The sequence below is a fragment of the Sinohyriopsis cumingii genome, chromosome 16 (genome assembly GCF_028554795.1).
Source record: "Sinohyriopsis cumingii isolate HCF-2022 chromosome 16, ASM2855479v2, whole genome shotgun sequence".
NCBI lineage: Eukaryota > Metazoa > Mollusca > Bivalvia > Unionida > Unionidae > Sinohyriopsis > Sinohyriopsis cumingii.
The window spans coordinates 51,528,009-51,549,235 of NC_142976.1; the positions used below are offsets into that span (position 1 = coordinate 51,528,009).

General features: G+C 33.6%; 1 protein-coding gene across 1 annotated transcript in view; it reads right to left on the bottom strand.

Moving 5' to 3' along the window:
- Nucleotides 1-21,227, bottom strand: part of LOC149780395 (ATP-binding cassette sub-family A member 2-like) — an 86,765-nt gene that overhangs the window by 22,015 nt on the left and 43,523 nt on the right. Inside the window, exons 26-36 of the mRNA XM_089937318.1 lie at nt 20,576-20,768; nt 19,360-19,465; nt 18,138-18,249; nt 17,016-17,076; nt 16,339-16,513; nt 11,733-11,848; nt 10,466-10,613; nt 8,143-8,266; nt 6,355-6,487; nt 5,549-5,675; nt 2,425-2,496 (exon numbers count right to left, since the gene is read on the bottom strand). Of these exons, the coding sequence (XP_089793444.1) occupies nt 2,425-2,496; nt 5,549-5,675; nt 6,355-6,487; nt 8,143-8,266; nt 10,466-10,613; nt 11,733-11,848; nt 16,339-16,513; nt 17,016-17,076; nt 18,138-18,249; nt 19,360-19,465; nt 20,576-20,768 (1,367 nt within the window). The remainder of the gene's footprint in view (nt 1-2,424; nt 2,497-5,548; nt 5,676-6,354; nt 6,488-8,142; nt 8,267-10,465; nt 10,614-11,732; nt 11,849-16,338; nt 16,514-17,015; nt 17,077-18,137; nt 18,250-19,359; nt 19,466-20,575; nt 20,769-21,227) is intronic.

The window sequence follows — 21,227 nt, forward strand, 5'->3', positions numbered from 1 at the left end:
ACATACACTTTATGACAGCATAAACCTGATACAACATACACTTTATGACGGCATAAACCTGATACAACATACACTTTATGACGGCATAAACCCGATACAATATACACTTTATGACAGCATAAACCTGATACAAATATACTTTATGACAGCATAAACCTGATACAATATACACTTTATGACAGCATAAACCTGATACAACATATACTTTATGACAGCATAAACCCTATGAAATATACACTTTATGATAGCATAACCCCGATACAATGTACAATTATGACAGCATAAACCCGATATAAAGTACTTTATGACATCATGACACCTTATAAAATGATTTATGAGAGCATAAACCCGATATAATGTACTTTATGACATCATGACACCTTATAAAATGATTTATGAGAGCATAAACCCGATATAATGTACTTTATGACATCATGACACCTTATAAAATGATTTATGAGAGCATAACCCCCGATACAATGTACACCTCATGTCAGCATCAACCCATGACAATGTACATTTTAAGTCCCGAAACACACCAGCAAATTAAAATCAATGCAGCACCCCTGTTCAATCGCAGGTCATAATACTTTGCAGTAAATAACCTTAAACATTATTCCCAATGGAACTACAAAATAGGAGAGTAATGACATTACTATGCCATCAAGACATTTGGAACCAATCAAAATGTTCCTCATATTCACTGCTGTGTTGGGATAAAATGCATAGTAATTCCAACAATGTCCGCAATTTATAACTTCTTAATGTTAATATTAAAATATAATATGTTATAATTGCACTATAATATGCCCACAACACTACATCACTCTGCACTGCACTATACTGAACATCGCCACACCACGTCATCAGGCCACACTGCACCCTATCATGCTATGCTACAAAATGCTATAAAAAATGAGAATACATTTTAAAGGCATTCAGCTGTTCAAGCTGGCTACAGTATCAGGTAAGATTTTAATGTTGCTTCTTTGCGTGTATTGCAGCATAAACTGCCAGTTGCTGATTCACATAGTACATAACAACACATACCCATCCCAAGAAACAATAAAAAAGCTCTCATCATTTCAATTATATCCTTTATATTCATTTTGCTTGTTGACAAATATTTCACACCAGTTTTAGAGCCTTATATTTGCTTATAAGTACTTCTTGAGGGTTTCTTAAAAATAGCTATTTATAGCACACAGGATTCTCCTTCAACAACGCAATAAATGTGCCAACATGAAATGAGTAATTCCCACCAATGTTAGCCAAGCTAAGGTTCTGAACATTCCACAGCATTGCCTTAAGATTGTGTATAAATGGCACATGTGAAAGCATAATATTCAAAACAAAGAATATGTTGTTCTATTAGATATAAAAATACTTTAAGATGTAATTATGCTTTCATGGATGGACTCAACATGATCAGGCCAATTTATATCAAATATTATCTAAGAAAGAATGATGTTATCATGAAAAGTAATAGAAGGATTTGTTATTTGATTCTTTCAAAAATCAATTTATTTCATTTTTAAAAAAAGCATTACATTGTTTTGAAGACATGCAGTGCAGATTCTGTCTTCTCTTTGAGTCTTTACATTAGTTACTATGCACATGACTGTATTTATATATGCTGGTATAAAGTAGTCCTCTATATAGTTCACTCATAATTAAATGAAGCTCGCCCATGTTACATAATTAGGCTCTGGCCAATGTAAATACCAACTAATGCAATTGCAATTATGAAGTCATTTAGAGGGCACTCAACAGATATTAATGAACTTTTGAGAGAGTGGTGGGTGTAAAGTGAAGTTGTTTACATTTGCAACATGTACAATGGAGAGAATGTTGATATATCTCTATGTTGCATTTATGTACTATTGAGTAAATTTCTTTGTACTGGAGGTCGTTTTATATGATCTATGCTATCTAAAATGACCGCTACCTTTTGCTAAAAACATCAGTCTAAATTAGTCCAAAGTAAACTTCTTTTAGCAGTTATTAAAATAGGGAAGAGGAATTTTGGCAGATGAGACAACACCAGCTTCTAAAGTGCACTGAATGAATTACAATATAGTGAAAAAGAGTTATTGGCTCATTTTTACAATATACATCTGAAGTCCAGTAAGTAAAAATTACCAAGTGAAGCTCACAGGTTTTTTTTAAAGGTGCACCTCAAAAAAAAGGCCGAGCAGTATGCTTTATAACCCATATTCCACTTATCAGTCCTACACCGAAATAAAGGAAATTACAACTCCAATGAACAATACCTACGATAATCAAGGTTTATCTTAAAAAGAGCAGTATAACTGGTTAGGAAAACTGGAAAAATTGTTTTTCTTTAAACCTCTAACCCTATGTAAAATACAAAACTGGAGAGCGCCACTTTAAGCCTAAGATAAGCAAATTGTCTTAACTTACCTCACCAGCAGGAATTCCAAATGATATGTCATTGACTGCTTTATGTTTACCTCTTTTTCTGCTTTTAAATTCCTGAAAATATATCAAATATATATGATTACATAATGATAATGGTATGCGGTTGTTATAAATTTCATAATTTGTTCATTTTAGCCTACACGGCATATATAGACTCTGCCATTCTACCAAAATACATGAAACACCAAATTCAGCCTACACGGCATATATAGACTCTGCCATTCGACCAAAATACATGAAACACCAAATTTAGCCTACACAGCATATATAGACTCTGCCAGTCTACCAAAATACATGAAATACCAAATTCAGCCTCCATGGCATATATAGACTCTGCCATTCGACCAAAATACATGAAACACCAAATTTAGCCTACACGGCATATATAGACCTGCCATTCTCCCAAAATACATGAAACACCAAATTTAGCCTACACGGCATATATAGACTCTGCCATTCGACCAAAATACATGAAACACCAAATTTAGCCTACACGGCATATATAGACTCTGCCATTCGACCAAAATACATGAAACACCAAACTTAGCCTACACGGCATATATAGACTCTGCCATTCGACCAAAATACATGAAACACCAAATTTAGCCTACATGGCATATATAGACTCTGCCATTCTACCAAAATACATGAAACACCAAATTTAGCCTACACGGCATATATAGACTCTGCCATTCTCCCAAAATACATGAAACACCAAACTTAGCCTACATGGCATATATAGACTCTGCCATTCTCCCAAAATACATGAAACACCAAATTTAGCCTACACGGCATATATAGGCTCTGCCATTCTCCCAAAATACATGAAACACCAAATTTAGTCTACACGGCATATATAGACTTTGCCATGCTAACAAAATACATGAAACACCAAATTTAGCCTACAAGGCATATATAGACTCTGCCATGCTACCAAATTACATGAAACACCAAATTTAGCCTACACAGCATATATAGACTCTGCCATGCTACCAAAATACATGAAACACCAAATTTAGCACCTGGTATATTTCTTATTCTCTAAAAGAATCATTTTTTTCTAGCACCTATGAATATTATCAGGACAATATAATACAGAATGTTTTAATGTTATAATAAAGTAACTAAATAATATTTTCTATTCTGAAGGATGTCTACACGGTAATATATAACCATGCTGAATATTAGAATTATGAGTGTTTTTCTTCTATACGATCCATTTTTATATTAAAAAGCCTTGAAAGAGTATTGATTTTTATTTTAATAAATTGGAGTGAAGTAAAATATAACTTATATTCAGTGTCAAGTTTACCCCGACCCAGAGTAGCCCCAGTTTGAAACATGTATAATCAAGGTAATTCTGACAAGCCATTGTTTGATGTTAAACATTGCCGCAGGCTAGCACTAATCCCTTACTTAAGATTGCTGTGGCTAGAAGTGGAGAGCCAGACCTAGGAGCTGCAAGGTCAATTATCACCTAGATGTGGAAACATTTGTCCAGATCAAAAGAAGTTGCCCGAAGAAGTGGGAGTGTCTTAACTTTTTTCCCTGCAGACAGAGAGCCAGGTTGAACTGGCCGCTAAGACGATAGGACAGGGTCACAGTGCCACCAAATCAGAATCGAGATAGGGGAGAGACCCTGATTTGGCTAGAATTATATCTCCACCTCTTCCGGCAAGAATTAGTTCACTAGAGAGATTGCCCAGAGGAGGATAGCATAATTCTGAACAGCCATTCGTTATTGGCGGGAATATCTTAGAACAGGAAATTCTAAGTACAGACAGCTTCAAATAAGGTCAGTGAGCTAGCTGTTCGGTCTTTGCGGAATGCGACTGCATTTTTAATTGTAGGTCGTATGTATACTTTATTATTACTAGAACTGTAGTACGAAGAATTACTTTGTGGTGTTAATAGGTTTGCATATTTTGAAGAAATGAGTTGATATTTGTAAAGAATAATATAGCTTGCTAGCCGTCGTAAGAGTTAATATTGTAATTCGCTATGTGGGTATTTTATAGTAGACTAGCACGTGTTCATGTGATTATAGATTTTGCACTTGTTGAATATTTGTGTATGCTTGTGGGAGTGTAATGTACAGACATGCATCTGATTGTTTTCATATTGTAGTACAATGTGACGCAATGTATTGATGTCTGTATGACAATTCGCTGATACCGTGTTATTACGCCATTGTTTGCCCTGCAAGAAGTGTGTGGGAATTTCGATGTGTACGCATGCGTGACAGAAATCGTAATAGCCTTATCTGATGATTAATTGTTGATCTAGTGTGAGGTGAGATTCGATAAGCATATGTTAACGCCTTGTGGTTTTTCACAGTAAGTTTTGAGGGACAGACCAGTTACAGTTTGGTCCCGTAGTCTCAGATAGAGAGATGGAGGAAAGGAGAAGAAAGGAGAGAAGTCAGGAGAAGTTGAAGTCTAGGAGGAAAAGGGGAGAGAAGGGAGGAAGAGGAAATTGGGAGCGAATTTGGAGGAGGAGATAGTCAAGAGGGAAACGGAGTCAAAGGAGGTGTTGAAGGAACGGAAGGAAGGAAGGAATTAGCGGGAAAGAAAGAGATGAGTAGACACAAGGACAGGGAGAAAATCGAACTCACACTGTAAATCATGGGATGAATTAGGCTGTCACTTGATCGAGGGAAAGACGGGTGAGTGAGAGTTTATCGTTTTAAATTACCGAATTTATTAAATTGTTATTAATTGAACTTCATCTTCGTGTTCTCTGTAATTTAACCATTGGCAGTGCTGACTGGGGGCTCAGAGCTGTAAATCTACCTCATCACTAATTTAACTTTCTAACCCCACGAGCCCAGGTGGAACTTTCATGATAATTTAATTAATATATATTGGAAGAACCCCACCCCAATGCGTGCAACCATCACATTCAGAAGGCCCATCAGTTTCCAGATATATATATATATATATATATATATATATATATATATATATATATATATATATATATATAATCTCAAAGAACCTTCATCAAGAAATCTACCCACTGGCCGGTTCTTTGCAGGATTGAGCATTCTGAGTTTTTCAGATTGCCTTGCACTTTTTCAATACCCAGTATGTGCAGTCACACTTACCTTTGACAGTGAGACAACTCTTAATAAGTCATTCTGTCTACACTCTGACACAACACGTCTCTTCTCCAGAGCTACATCTTCGTCATCTTCTTGCTGTGAGGTGTGGTCCATTAACTTTCTTTGGCACCTATGGGTTTTTAGAATTTAAGAAAAGTTTACAACTGCAGGTATGTCAACTGGAGCACATATTCAGCATTGGCTCTTTATCCCAAATATTATCATGAAACACATCTTTGTCCTCATTTAAAGATTGCAATAACATTTCCTTAAATTTTAAACACAGTGTGTCACATGCAATAGCTTCATGCAATAACATTTCCAAATACCTTAAATTTTAAACAAAGCGTGTCACATGCTTGTATACAGTTGCAATAGGTTATTGAAATATAATAATTTCCCATGATATGAGTACTTGCCACTTTACATAAAATCAAAATGAAATAGTTTCTCATTTTCTTTCGTTCCTTACATTTTGGAGTGATAACTAAAACCAAACATGTCTAAAAACATGGATGCTTATTTAATATTTTTCCAATTACCACAAAACCATGAACACACACAAACGCATACACACACACACACACACACACACACACATATATATATATTGGAGATTTAAAACTCTGCCACCTTCAAGTTCATAATTTTATTCTGGGTTACATTAATGATCTGGCAATTATATCAACCTTGATGATACATCATACAACAGTCGGTGTACATTAAATTATCTGATTACATTCTGATAGTGTCTCATTCTAAAATCAAACATTGTTTGCTTGTTGGATGGAAAATGTTGATGTACTTACTTCAATTTGCTAAAAAACTCACATTCACACAGAACAGTGAACACAAAAAATATGACACCAGTGACCGACATCACGACAAGTTTCTTAAGAACAATGTCCCACTCCAAAGGTGATCGAATCTTATCCATATTGTCTGAAAGGAAATTGATTCGTTATTTAACGGAAAAATACAAATAGAAAATAAGCAATAATAACATGAAGAAAAGTATAATATCGCATTTCTATGCATTTATCTGAAACTGTATATGAATTTATTTGTTGGGGGGGCTGTAAATTGGTTGTAATAATGGACTTGCAGGCCATTTACTACATCTTAATGCTTATGAAATATCATCTGATCATTAACATTTTAAAAACGTATAGAAAGTGAAAGCAATATTAGAAAAACTTGAAAACTCGTTTCAGTATCATACACTTAACAAGCACGCAAAATTACAACATATTTTAGTAGGTAATAGACCTGATAAAGTCAATGTGAAACTATTTTAACATCAGTGATTAGTAGACAAAGCAGTAGGCCTGTTTGGGGTCATTTAAAACATTCTTGTCTCTTTCTGATGTGAGTCACATAACTTCAAAACTCTTAAGAAGACTCTAAGATAATCTCAATAACGCATCCTAAAGTTTGTTTTAGCACATGAACATCTGGCTACATGTATGAGGAACAGATTGGTACAAACTGATATGTGTCAATGTAATACTCATAGGGTTCTAATAATCAATCAAATACCACCACTATTAATTTGTAGCATTTTTCCTGCACATTTGGAATGAAAAAAATTGAACATTCCATTTCAATAACCATAAACTATTGCTTAAGTAGTGCCTAGTCATGATACGGCAAGTCATCGTGATGATGTTAAAGTTAATATGATTCAATAACAAGCATAAGACTCATGGCAGATATCAATGGCCATTATTTACATCCAAGGTTTTGTTTCCAGCATGCTGCCATAAAAGGCTCGGACATTCCTATTGTTTTCAGTTAAAACATTGCTTTACTCTGTCAATATCATACATTATTCCTTATGTTGTCACATATACTATAATCATTGAAGATTGCAAACCTTATCTTGGTCAATCACTGAAGGAAACATGTTGTTTCATACTTAGCCGCAAAGCATAAACGTCTATAGCATTCAAACCATCAAGAAAGACATCAGACGTAAAGGTATACAAACTAAATCAACTATCTCTTCCAAAGAACACAACAAATTTAAATAACAGATTCTGACTAACTGAATGTCAACTGTGATGCAAAAGAAATATTAATGACTGACACATATACGCCTTTAAAGTCATCTAGTATCACCATATTCTAAACACAGGAGTTCAACCAACTACAACACCAAATTTCCATTAATAAAAATGCACCAATGATCTATGAACCAGGCTGGACAAAGTATTGGTATCCACCAGGAGCAACTGTGAACTAATTCTAAAGAAATGCGTAAAATTAAGGTCCATTTTTCCGCATCAGAGAAAACCTGGCTTAATCTAGGTAATGAGATGAATAGAAACGGTCTTCCAGCAAATAAAATGTGTGACATATGCATGTACCAACTAAATATAATAATTTTATATCTTACTGTATTTGTAGATAACAGCATTGACAAAGTAGCTACGATTGTCAGTAGAGTGAAGTTAATGCAAGACAACAAAGCCTAAAAAAAACATCACTACAAGAACATTACTTTAAAAACAATATAGTTTTTAGTAGGTTTTACTTAGTCAATGTAATTAGCATGATTACTTTCTTGTCTATGGAATCATCTAAAAAGTACTTACCAGTATGTGAATAGAAAGTATTGAGGTAGTGGTTGTAAGCAATTGCCATCAAACCCTCCCCTAAGCAATAGTTAGGAAACACCAAGAACATATCAGCGATGACTTTATATGCACCATCTAGACCCTGAAGGAGAATACAAAAAGATCACGCTGAATTTCTGATGTAAGTAACTGCTTCAAAAGGATCTGAAAATCGCTACTTATTGCACTGTAGCATTTTCTGTCTATTTATAGAGGCAATGACAAAACATATGAATAGGCATTCGGTACACATGTGATTGTTTCAATTAGCTGCCACACATCGCACAAGTGCAGGTGCTTTTCATTAGTGTTTATTAATCTTACATAACCATTTGATCCAAGGTCTGAAATTTCTAATCACATAATGGCAACAGACTAGACATGGTAACTTAATTTATCGAGCACACATAGTAACTGTCATTTTATAATCAGGGGAGTTACTTGAGAAATAATGAGCCTTTCCATTCAAAATAAACCATTTATGGTTTGGGAAAAAGGTACAATATTCAAATATCTTTATTGGATAAAATATTTGGAATTACATTTCTGACTAAATAGACAGTTAGAATCAATTTAGTGATACAAACCACACTCTGCAACTAAAAAAAAGATGTTAATTTAGCTTAACAATGTTCTCAAATCTCCATGACATATATTCTTTCAGATAATCTTTTCTGATTATTGTTAACAAATTGTGAAATTGGTACATAATAGAAGTTTCCAAATGTATTCTTAATTATTTTTATTTCACAATTATGCACATTATGTTATATATATATATATATATATATATATATATATATATATATATATATATATATATATATATATATATATATAGTGTTGTTGTTGTTGTATATATACATATATATATTCGGATTTGGCCAATGTGGGTATGTGAGAAAGCTTGCCAGTAGCTTCTCGAGGGTCAATGGTTCTTTCCGGGGATTTTCCAGGTTTTTCCTCCACCATTAATACTGGCTGTCATGTATAGCCTATCGTGTGCTGCAAAACGGCGTTAAACCCTTCAACAACAACAATAACATATATATATAGTGTTGTTGTTGTTGTTGTATATGCATATATAGTTTTGTTGTTGTATATATATATATATATATATACACACATAGTGCTGTTGTTGTTGTATATACATATATAGTGCTGTTGTTGTATATACATGTATATATATATATATATAACCACAATATAGCAAGTGTTGAAATATGCAGTATTAAAAAACTCAGCTGATATTGTACTGCAACATTGCTTAACCCTTTACCTCATAGAGCATAGTTACAAAGTGCAGTGCACTATAAATAGAACACCTGTTACCTATTCGACTCCATACACATAGGCCTGCCTGTTAACTGTTAAGCAATGTAGTGTATGTTATGTTTAACAGCAATTTTAACCATTTTATATATTTGTTACACATCTATTACGTGTGGAAAAATTTAAGAGTAAAGTCCGATTGTTATAGATGTGTAATTATTTTTCATGGAAGAATTTTTTATGTGCTTTAAAATCTTGAGAGAACTCATTCACCATCATGTCAGTGAGGCCACGAGTTTTTTGTCTGCATCTACATCACTAAGTCATCTGAATTTGATAATTTATAAAAACTAATTGCTGTCTACATCAATATCTGAGCCTTTACCTAAGTTATTGAATATTTCATAGTTGTGATTCTAATCGTGAAAACTTTGTAAGTACTGAATGAAATTCGCGACCGCCATTTTGGAGAGTGGAGATTACGACCCAGTTACTTTAAATAGCAGATATCGACCAGTGCATAAACAGTGACCACCTGATCTGACGTAATTGTCATTCACAGAAATTAATGTAGTATCTATTAGGGGATTTTCCCCGAAAGTGGTGCTACGAAAACCAGCTTAAAATGGCTGATGTTTACAGCAGGCATCAAAAGGCGCTCAGATGAGAATGGAGTAGAGGCATCAAAAGGCGCTTCCATGCGAATGGAGTACAAGCATCCAAAGACGCTTGCACGAGGTAAAGGTTTAAAATGTACTAATCAGGCAGACATGTCATTAAATAAAATTATAAAGCATACTGGAGTTTTTTATGCTTATTCTTCATTTAAATTATTTCATTCATATAAATATAATTTTAAGTTATGTCACATAATGTTTCAATAAATCGAGAAATTTAGAAAGAAATGAAAGACTTAAATAAATGGGCGAAAAGATGGATGAAAATCTGTGTTATTCAATTGCCTCTGTAACTTAACTGCATACTACAGTGGATGACTGATGTTGCTTGGTGAAATGTGAAATAAATTTACCTGATCAAAATTAAACAATCTTAAGATGAAACTTGATATCACACAAGTTATTCCTGTGAATAGGTTAATGATGATCAAAACTATGTAGGCAACACTGGGCTCTCGGAACAGGAAGGACAATGGATACATCATCGGGGTAATTGACCACCTGAAAGAATGTTAAAATTATTATTGTCTAGACATTAGCCGAAATATGAAGCTTTTGTAAACAAGTAGAGTTCACATATGTTTATATTCATTCATGGTGATTCATTAAATACCTGAAGCTAGATTTTATTTTTAACATAAGTAATTAAAGTGAGCCGTTTCATCGATGGCACATATAATGTAATATCAGCTTCTACAACACCATTAAGATCCATATTGTATAGACAATAACTCATTGGAACTGTGCCATATTTTTATTCAAGTTAGTAGGATATTAATAATATGCAGTGGGTGACATTTTCGTGTAGACTAAATTTAAAAACAGAATATTTTCATACATTCCCATCTCACTACAATACCCAATGCAGCAGAATATCATCCTGGTGGTAATATGAAAATAATAATAATAATAATAATAATAATCATCATCATCATAATAATCATAATAATAATCATCATAATAATCATAATAATCATAATTAATACGTGGTTTTCTTTACACTGGTGACATAAGATTTGGAATTGCTCTGTATTCTTAATTTTCACCCCATTCTAATTAAGAGAGTGGTAATTTGCACAGATCATATCATTTTAAAAGGGGTGCCTTAAACGCTCCTCTTAATCAGCTTTATTTTTTTTAAACCTTCAACCATTGCATTATTTTGCCTAGAATATGGATTACTTCATACTATTTGACTAGAATATGGACTGCTTCATCCTATTTGACATTTAAATAGCTGGAATGTTAGGTTGTAATGACAAGAACCCCAACCATTGACATTTTGTAGAAATAAGATCAATGTCATTTCGCGTATGTGGGTTTAAGTCAAATTCTAGCCACATGCAAATATTGAACACTAAGGTATTAGAGTGTCATCTATATGATGGACTGCTTTTAAAATTTACTTGCCTTTGCTGTTTTTTCTGTAGGTCAATCTTTCTGTTTTCTAAGACACACCAAAAACTTCATCCAAAACAAGACTTTGGTTTATTTAATCCCATGCAAATGTACCATGAAAAGTCTAGAAAAAACCTAATTACATTTTGATGCGAGTTTTGTTTCAAAATTACAACAGAAGACAAACTAACAATGAGTTTATAATGGCATTTGTCAACTCACCCATAAATAAGAAAAAGAGCAAGAACACCTTTAAAATTGTCCCCCTCAACATAGGCTGGAATATGGAAGGCAAACAGAATGATGATGATGCATGTGACAGGGACCAAGTAGTTCAACTGAAAGTACAAAGTGGTAAGAATGTGTAGGTATTGAAATCAAACAAGTGTCATATATTTAATAAAACATGCAAGAATTACATGCGAAAACTGGCAAGATATACTTTAATACTAATATTGACATGCAAGGCATGCTAATCATGTCCGATGCCAAACACATATGTAGTACTCAATATGTAAAGCATATAAAGGTTTAGAAACGCAAGACCAGAGAAATGTAAGTTGTGGTTCATATCTATTCTATGTTCTTTGCACGTAAATAAATTGTGAAGTTTACAGATTAATAAATGTCAGTTTCTTATTGCTGAACATTTGGCTGTTTTGGTCTTTTGGATTTCATGTCTGAAAGAAATGAACAGTATACTTAAAACACTTTGGAAACCATTTGTGTATGTTACACTACCTGGAAAATGGAACACGTGTTTTGTTTTTTTGCGGGGGGGGTGAAGGGGAGTGTTTTCCGTTAGTTGAAATATCTGCAACAATATGACTGTAAACTGATGTAATTGCTTGTGTGTGTGTGTGTGTGTGTGTGTGTGTGTGTGTGTGTGATTTGGAATTTTAATGGAGTTTTAACAATTTTTCAGACATATTGGTACGATGTCTGCAATGTGGCAGTTTATAGTGATGTCTAGCACTTAAGGACATGCCTCAGACATGTAGCATGATGTCCTGTAACCCAGTTACATTATCCTGAAACCACGCCAACCTGTCCTAACACTAACCTCTTAACGCTGAGTGCCTAGCAAGGCAGCTGTTTGTACCATTATAAGTCTTTGTTATAACTTAGCCAGGGTTCAAACCCGCGATATCCTACATCCAAGGTGGACGCTCTAACTATTACGTCACCAGAGCGGTTGGCTTGGTGGCATGAAACCTTTAAGCAACTATTTTGATTTCAGCTTTAACCTTTGCTGTGGTCATTTTTGTTTAGTATTTGTCCTTTGAAGACCTTCTGAAATTAAAACAAAGTTGTGCATTTTACATTTGGATTGACAAACTATACAACTTCTAGTATTGTATGATAAATAATATACATACACATATAAATTATGTATGTAACAATAATAACTTTTGGAAAAGGAATGTAAAACGTCCTGCCAAATTTTGCATAATGTAAATTAGTATTTGACACCAAATGTAAACTGGAAAATCTAAAGTATCTTGGACACTTATGTTCACTCAGGAGTAAAGCATAATAAATGTTCTTTAATTGGACCTACATATTCAGAGTCTACAAGACTAGCTTTCATGATCATACAGTAAAATTTCCACAGTGTCTGATTAAAGCAATCAAAATATTGGCTCGCTATTTTTTCTGTGTCTTTGTTCTAAAGAGCTGTAAGAAAGGAATCGATAAGATGATTCCCAAAGATGATGTGAGTCCCAGTCACAACTGCTTAATAGATTGATAAGAAACCTTGAAGACAGACTACACACAACTCTCCTGATAAAGAGTTTTTTCAAATGTCATTGAACTCTTAAGAATTAATATAAACAAAAACAGCATACTGGGAAGTGTCAAGATTCTGGCACGGATCACAAACATAAACAAAATACATGTACATTGGAATGATAAAGGAGAATGTTGAAGTAAAGAATTTCATATATATATATATATATATATATATATATATATATATATATATATATATATATATATACAGTATGACCCCACTATAACAAGGGAGCTGGAAACCATAGAACCCAACCGTGTTATAGACCGAACCATGCTATAAGCAACCAGGTCAGTTAAAATGAGGCATGTTCTCCCCTCCCTCAAAAAAATGTTGAGGGGGTAGTTAATAAATGCAGACAGTAAAATACATGCTTCACTGGCCCAGTTATGATCTTAAATTTATGTATATTAAATGAGATATACACCTATAGTGAAAACAGAGAAGGCATTTATAATAGTTTACTTTATTTAGAGAACCATGAATTGGTACATATACGTGAATATTGTTTATATATACATGTCTAATGTATAGCATGAATAGAGTATCAACACCATGTACTCACCCACGAATCTCATCATATACACTGAATCCACAATACAAGTGATTCCATAGAAAATATGCACACAAAGAGATTTAAAATATTCAGTAATTTTGTCACAGGTCTTGTTGGTCTGAATTTAGTGGAAAACCAAAGCACAATTACTTAATGAATGATGAAGCACATTACATTTCACTATGTCCCAAGTCAGTAAAAGGTAAAAGTTAGTTTGCGTTTTAAGCCACTATTGGTAGCATTTGTAGGGATAAATTGTTTCCCTGCAAAAAGGAAACTTTCATAGCACAGGTAATGTGTTCCAGTCATGCTGGAAAATGCAAAAATCCATCACATTCCATTACTTTTATTTATGTTTAGTACTAACTTCCTTTGAAGAAAAGTTGTTTGTTTTTATTGAAGATTGTAGTCGGCATTCTCTAATGAAGGGTGTGTACGTTATTGAAGTCACCGGCAAAGGACAGCTTTGGAGAACGAAACAAATGCCCATTTCTTATTGTTATGGCAACATCAAATAAATGTACTGCATGATTGAGACTGATTTTATATTCCATTTGCTGAGTACATTTTCATAACAATCGGTGCTTCAAAGGCAATCTTTTTCCTCTGAAATTTCAGCAAGTTATTTTATCTCTGTACATTTTTAAAAAGGAATTGACCATCATTTGGACTATTCTAGTTACTGTTCCTCCCTGCCTATTGAATAAACTAATATGTGAGATGTGTTTTTTTTAAACATTCGTGGGAGCAACGTGGTGCTGCCTTCCATGCATGCATCAGAAATTGAACAAAGGGTCAACGGATGATAGAGATGCAGGTGTTCTGGTCTGATGAAAGGGATTATTATAAAAAATGTGAGTGTTCTGAAGGATTTAATTCTGGGTAAAAAGAAGAGGAATTTTACTTACCATCCACATACAAATGTCAGTCTTTGTAAATATATTAATTATGAGCGAGTGGCCAAACATCCAACAAAAGATAGATTACTAGATAATGACGTGTCCAGTTGATCTCCGTTGCCAGATATGTCAACAACAAAAAAGCTGATATCTCATGATATATAGTACTCATGCTAGATGTGAAGATAAGCAGATTTTGATATAACAATGCACCGTTTAGATGGCTTGTCAATATGGACAAAGAATTTGTTTACATAACAACAGATAAATTTCAGTGCATTTTTTATCCACTTTGCAGCTTCCTTTCATGGCCTCTGAATTTCTCCACTTCAAACCGATGGTTGTATATACAAGTTTAAACCGCCAACAATGTCACCAATTTAAAAAAAATTTGCAGATGGTATATTTCGCCACCAATAAGGATGAAAAATCCAAGTTTGCGACATTGCAAAGCCCTATGCGATCCTAGAATAAGCTTTTTATACATTATTTTTTGTACTTTTAAAAAGAAAAAGCTACTTTTCGTGTACGAGAAAAATACATGTATATGAAATTTTGGGAGCCACACCACAACAGTGTTATATCCGAATTCATGTTATAAATGAGCATGCTATAGCGGGGTCACACTGTATCCGAATTCATGTTATAATGGAGCATGCTATTGCAGGGTCACACCTGATATATATATATATATATAGAGAGAGAGAGAGAGAGAGTCAGACAGACAAACAGATAGACAGAGATCGAGAGACCGAGACAGAGAGATACAGACAGACAGGCAGAGAGAGACCCAAAGAGAAAGGAGAAAGGGAGAGACAGAGAGAAGAAATGCACAAGGCTAGGGACGGTGCAGTTGGTCTAAGAAAATGACTAAGTGCTTTCGAGATCCACAGATGCCCTTTCTGAGGTGAATGGCACAAACTAATGTCACATATGTAAGCAAAATATCTATTCATGTACAGTTGTTGTAATTTAAATCAAAGAATGTAATACAAATATAGACTAAATATCATTCTTCGTCTCTGTGCCTGGCCAAAGGGGATATTTTAATAGAATGTTAAGGGTTGCAATTGGACAGAATTTTCTGCTGGTTTTGGGTATACATCTGCGTAGAATTTGTTCTCAGTGATTTGTGTTGCTCGCATAAAACCATTTGGTTTGTATCAGATATTTCTACAGCACACTTGAGTGACTGGTGGAATTTGTATGCTTTATTAATAAAACCATCCAGTTCTTCCTTTCCCTGTTGCCACTGCATTTCAATAGTAGTCAATGAAACATAATCCCTATATTGGAATGTAAAGCACTCAGTTTAGCCATGAAAATGTTTTATATGACTACCATAATTCTGCTATTTTCCAGTGGTCATTGAGGAACTGATAGGTCTTCCATAGATAATCTGGATGTCAATGAAACAAAGCTTTTTGTAAACCATGACTCACTTTACGGAAAAGGAAAGTTTGTCAACACAACCTGTATATATGTTATTATTCTGCACACTACATAATTAACTAGTTTCAACAAACCAAGTATAGATATTGAAGGTGCCTTCATTGATCTTATCACAAGTCTTCTTACCATGTCCCAGATATAATTGGCTGCCCAGTAGATTAGTGGATTCACACCACAAACAAACTGCATGTGCTTAGCACCTATGGATCTTTCATACACGAGGAACACAACAAAACTGGCAGGGACGAATGACATGGCGACAATGATAAAAATGGCCATTAACACGTCTGTACCTCCTTGGCTGAAATATGATAATTCCTACTGTAGTTATACTGAAGAAAGAATAAACACATACATATGTAAATAAAATATTGAACAACAGGAATCTCTGTATTTACAATGCAATTTTTATAATCGATACATATCAAATACAAATTCAATATTTACAAAGCTGCAATCAATTCTGAAAACAAAATAACTTCCATCAACACCTTTTATCATGTTAATTTAAATTTCTATGTATCTTGGATACTTAAATAGAAATAAACATAACGTATGCTTTTTACAATACTTTTCAATCTGCCAAGATCTTTATGTCTATGTACTTTGCATTTCAATTCAGATTTTATCAACACATAATTCACGAAATTTGATAAGTCTGCTCTTTTGCTTGCATTTAAAATATATTATTTAGGCTAGCCTAAAGAAAGCAGCTTGCCAATAGCAAATTATGGCATTGTAAAAATGTTTAACTACAGCGTGTGATCAACCTGCAATAAGCACAAACAAATTTTATAACGTACATGTAATCGGATTCCATTATGTCATTTGTTCCATCCATCGGGTGGTTATACGTGGTGATACCTGTTTTCAAAAAATGTCGAGATAGATTCACAACGTTCTGTCTATGTTAACAACATAAACAAAGTTTGAAGAAAAAAATTATTAAATCAATATTCTCCTATAATAGCTGATATTATTACTCCCCATTTTCAGAAAGTATACAAAATATTAAATTTAAGTAAGTTTATGATCTTACATTACTTGTATCTAGTACAGGATGTTGAAATAGTTCCATTGTTTTAGACACGTACTTTAAAAGGAATGTGACAATATGATGTTAATCTGTGAAAGAGAACCTTTAATGTTATGATATTGATTCCACATAGATATGTCACACAACACATAGAAGCTGGAATATATATATATATATATATATATATATATATATATATATATATATATATATATATATATATATGGCCCATGATCCAATAATATTTCCATGCAGGAAAGCACTTGAGTGCCATTAAAGAATTTTCAGTCCCTTTCTAACAATCAAAATGTTTAATTGGTTCATGCTATTTGCAATACATAGTAAATAAAACTTAATGTAAAGTGGTTTTACTTATGGATGTACAATATAAAACTTAATGTAAAGTGATTTTACTTATGGATGTACAATAGACACTGAGTTGTAAAATTTATCTTTGTTCCCAGATTATACAATGAATGTTTTTTAAATGTATCTTGAAATCTAAATATTTTCTGCAAATCATGACATACTTAAACTACAATTCAAACAACAGAATCGAGTGAATACTACATGCAAATAGTACTGCAAACCTATGTTTGCAATATTCAGTAGAAATTTCCTTTGTCAACTATTAGCACTTCGAGTACATTGGTGTGTCATTTATGCATTATACAATCCCTTTAAACACTATTAAATTTGTTCCAAAAAGAAAGACATATCACCTACATCCTGGTACATTTAAATATCTTCATGACCAAACTCAAACAAACTTCATTTTCCCTTGGAGGTTCATATTATCATGCCAAAGTTGTCCACTCATTTCGATAACAATCTAAAAATGTATTTATAATTTTCCACTTTCTAAGTAAAACAAGCTTTGACTACATACCATACGCAGCTGGATTGCCTTTGTTCCTAGGTAAGTTTGCTCGCAAGATAGCATTGTTTAAGGCATTCAGATATGTTGGCATGGAATGGAAGCCTTTCTGATTGAACCAGACCTGCAATAAAACAAACGCAGATTTAATATTTCCATACTGATCTTATCTTCCATAAAGTATGTGATCAATAAGTTATTTAATCTGCTATTCCAATTAGAAACTAAATAGTTCTAAATTAGACTACACCGATTATAACAGATATTCAGTAATCAGGAAAAACTAACAAAACTATTATATCCATTGCTAATGATGAATAAGTATATGACCCTTGCATGGATCAGGTTGTATATTGTATTAGCAGTCTTGGACAGTGAAATTCCAAAATGGTGAATTATTTTATGACATCAAATACAATTGATCTATGACTGATTCCATTACAATCGTATCAAACATTTTTGGTATCATCATCCATTTTATTTTGTAAGCACATTACTGAGCAATTATTTATCTTGTTCTTTTTTCATTCCATTTCTCGAAGTTGCATTTGATAATAATTTCATTCGGTGTATGTTTCACAAGAATCAAAAATGCATATGTTTGTATGTGTGTTTTTTGGTATTTTTAATGTACCTTTAACAATTTTAATCATATTGCTATGATCTTTGCAGTGTGGCAGTTTATAGTGATGCCCAGCTCTAAGGCATTATGCCACAGACACGTAGCATCATGTCCCACCCAGTCACATTATCCTGACATGTAGCATCATGTCCCACCCAGTCACATTATCCTGACATGTAGCATCATGTCCCACCCAGTCACATTATCCTGACACGAGGCCTAACACTAACCTCATAATGCTGAGTACCTAGCGAGGCAGCTGCTAGTATCAATTTTATAAGTCTTTGGTATGACTCGGCTGGGATTCGAACCCACGACCTATCCCATCTGAGACAGATGCTTTTACCACTCAAGCCATCTAAGCGGTGATCAGAAATGCACAAAACATTTCTAATGACCGAACTTGTCTGCTTTGATGCAGTTCTTTTTCAATGCATGTTTTTCTAACTATTGTCTTTGAATTGAATGTGATTTCTAGTATGTATCGAAGACACTAACATTGGTGTGGCTCATATCTTAAGCAGATGACTGCTAATAATTACATTTATGTACAACTATAAATCACACTGTACATTTGAACAACAAGTCAGAATATAAAGAGGAACAACATACCTCGGCTGATCCTCTAACTGCAATCTTCCTCAACCAGTCGATTGTTGGATAATTAAATCTGTACGGAACATATGCTTCTTCGGTTCCAAATGAAAACCCACCATATCTGAAGGATTACAGATACTTAATAACCGTCAAAAAATCTTAAATTTTGGACAGTTAAATGTAAATATCTTAAATGTTTATACAAAATTATAGGGGCCCCAAGTGGCCGAGTGGTCTAAAGCGCTCTCCATTACGGATCACTGCCATCTCACCTCTGTCTGCACTGGTTCGAGTCTCGGATTCAGCCAATGTGGGTATGTGAGAAAGCTTGCCAGTAGCTTCTCGTGGGTCGGTGGTTCTTTTCGGGTCTTCCTGGGTTCTTTCTCCACGAATAATACTGGCCGCCATGTATAGCCTATCGTGTGCTGAAAAATGGCGTTAAACCCCACAACAACAACAGCAACAACAACAAAATTATATTCCTATCTAAATTCAATACATTTTAAGCCAACCTCTTCCCAACTTACCAGTCTGTATATATATATATATATATATATATATATATATATATATATATATATATATATATATATATATATATATATATATATATATATATGTGTGTGTGTGTGTGTGTGTGTGTGTGTGCCTGTATATCTATTATTATGGTAATCATAAGTAAAGCTGCTAAAAATATTGACTAATAATTTGTCACTCAGCATTGTAAAATATATTTTGTTGATTCATATACCATGTAATGAGAAACTAGTGGGGAAAGGACACTATACACTACAAAGTCCAATGAAATCTTACAATAGCTCACCTCACTAAACATCATAGCTTATGACTGATTTTTTATCTTGACAAGAAACAGGCACCATTTCATTTAAAAAGAACCATAATCTTTTAGTCATACTTAATACATTACAAAAGTAATAACGTAATACATTTATCGTCTCTTTCAAATCTTTTAGTCATACTTTATACATTACAAAAGTAATAACGTAATACATTTATTGTCTCTTTCAAATCTTTCAGAAAGTTTTGATCACATTCTCTCTAACAGGAAGGCAATTCATGCCAGCAAATACAACTTTTACAACAATATCACTTAGGAATAAAATGTGACTTCAAAAGTGATGCATCCTTTTTTGTGGGTTGGTATATTTGAAGCATGCAATACTTTGCCTTATATTACAGATAAATGTAAGTAATAACAAATGTGTTGTACCTATGGAGTTTAAATTCATCTGCAGTATTAAGGAGATATTTCTCAGTCTTTGTCCCTGTAATGTTCAAAAGCTTGTCTCCTGTCACAACTACCCTCTCTGGTGGCTCTGCGTGCCATTGCTTGTAACATGAGAATCCAGAATTGTCCTCTCTGCAGGAACATTCCGGATAATATTGTATAAATTCTTTAACATCTGCAACAAACGACGGGAAATGCACTATAACGGGCACACTTAAGTCTGACAATAAAAGCATGACAGAGAATGTAAGCATTAAATCCCACTGTATGAAGTTTTGAAGGCTGAAACATTACAGGAGTGATAGACAAAGATTTTTGTTCTAAGCTGTTACTTGTTGCTTGAATAAAATCATATTTTATTTCTGTATTTTACAGAATCGTGATTTTTTTTTGTAGGTTTATGATATGCTGATAATTATTTGAGGGTAATCTGTGAAATAGTCCATTTGTCATATGGCAGAACAGGTTTACATCGTATGTCAAACCTCAATATATCAATATAAATATTTATGGTTTATACCAGTGACCATGTTGATGATCTATTACCAAAATAATTAAGAAAATAAAGAAAAACAAATAACAACAAAAACTAATTATATCAGAAATCATAGCAAGATTAATAATTGTTATGTGG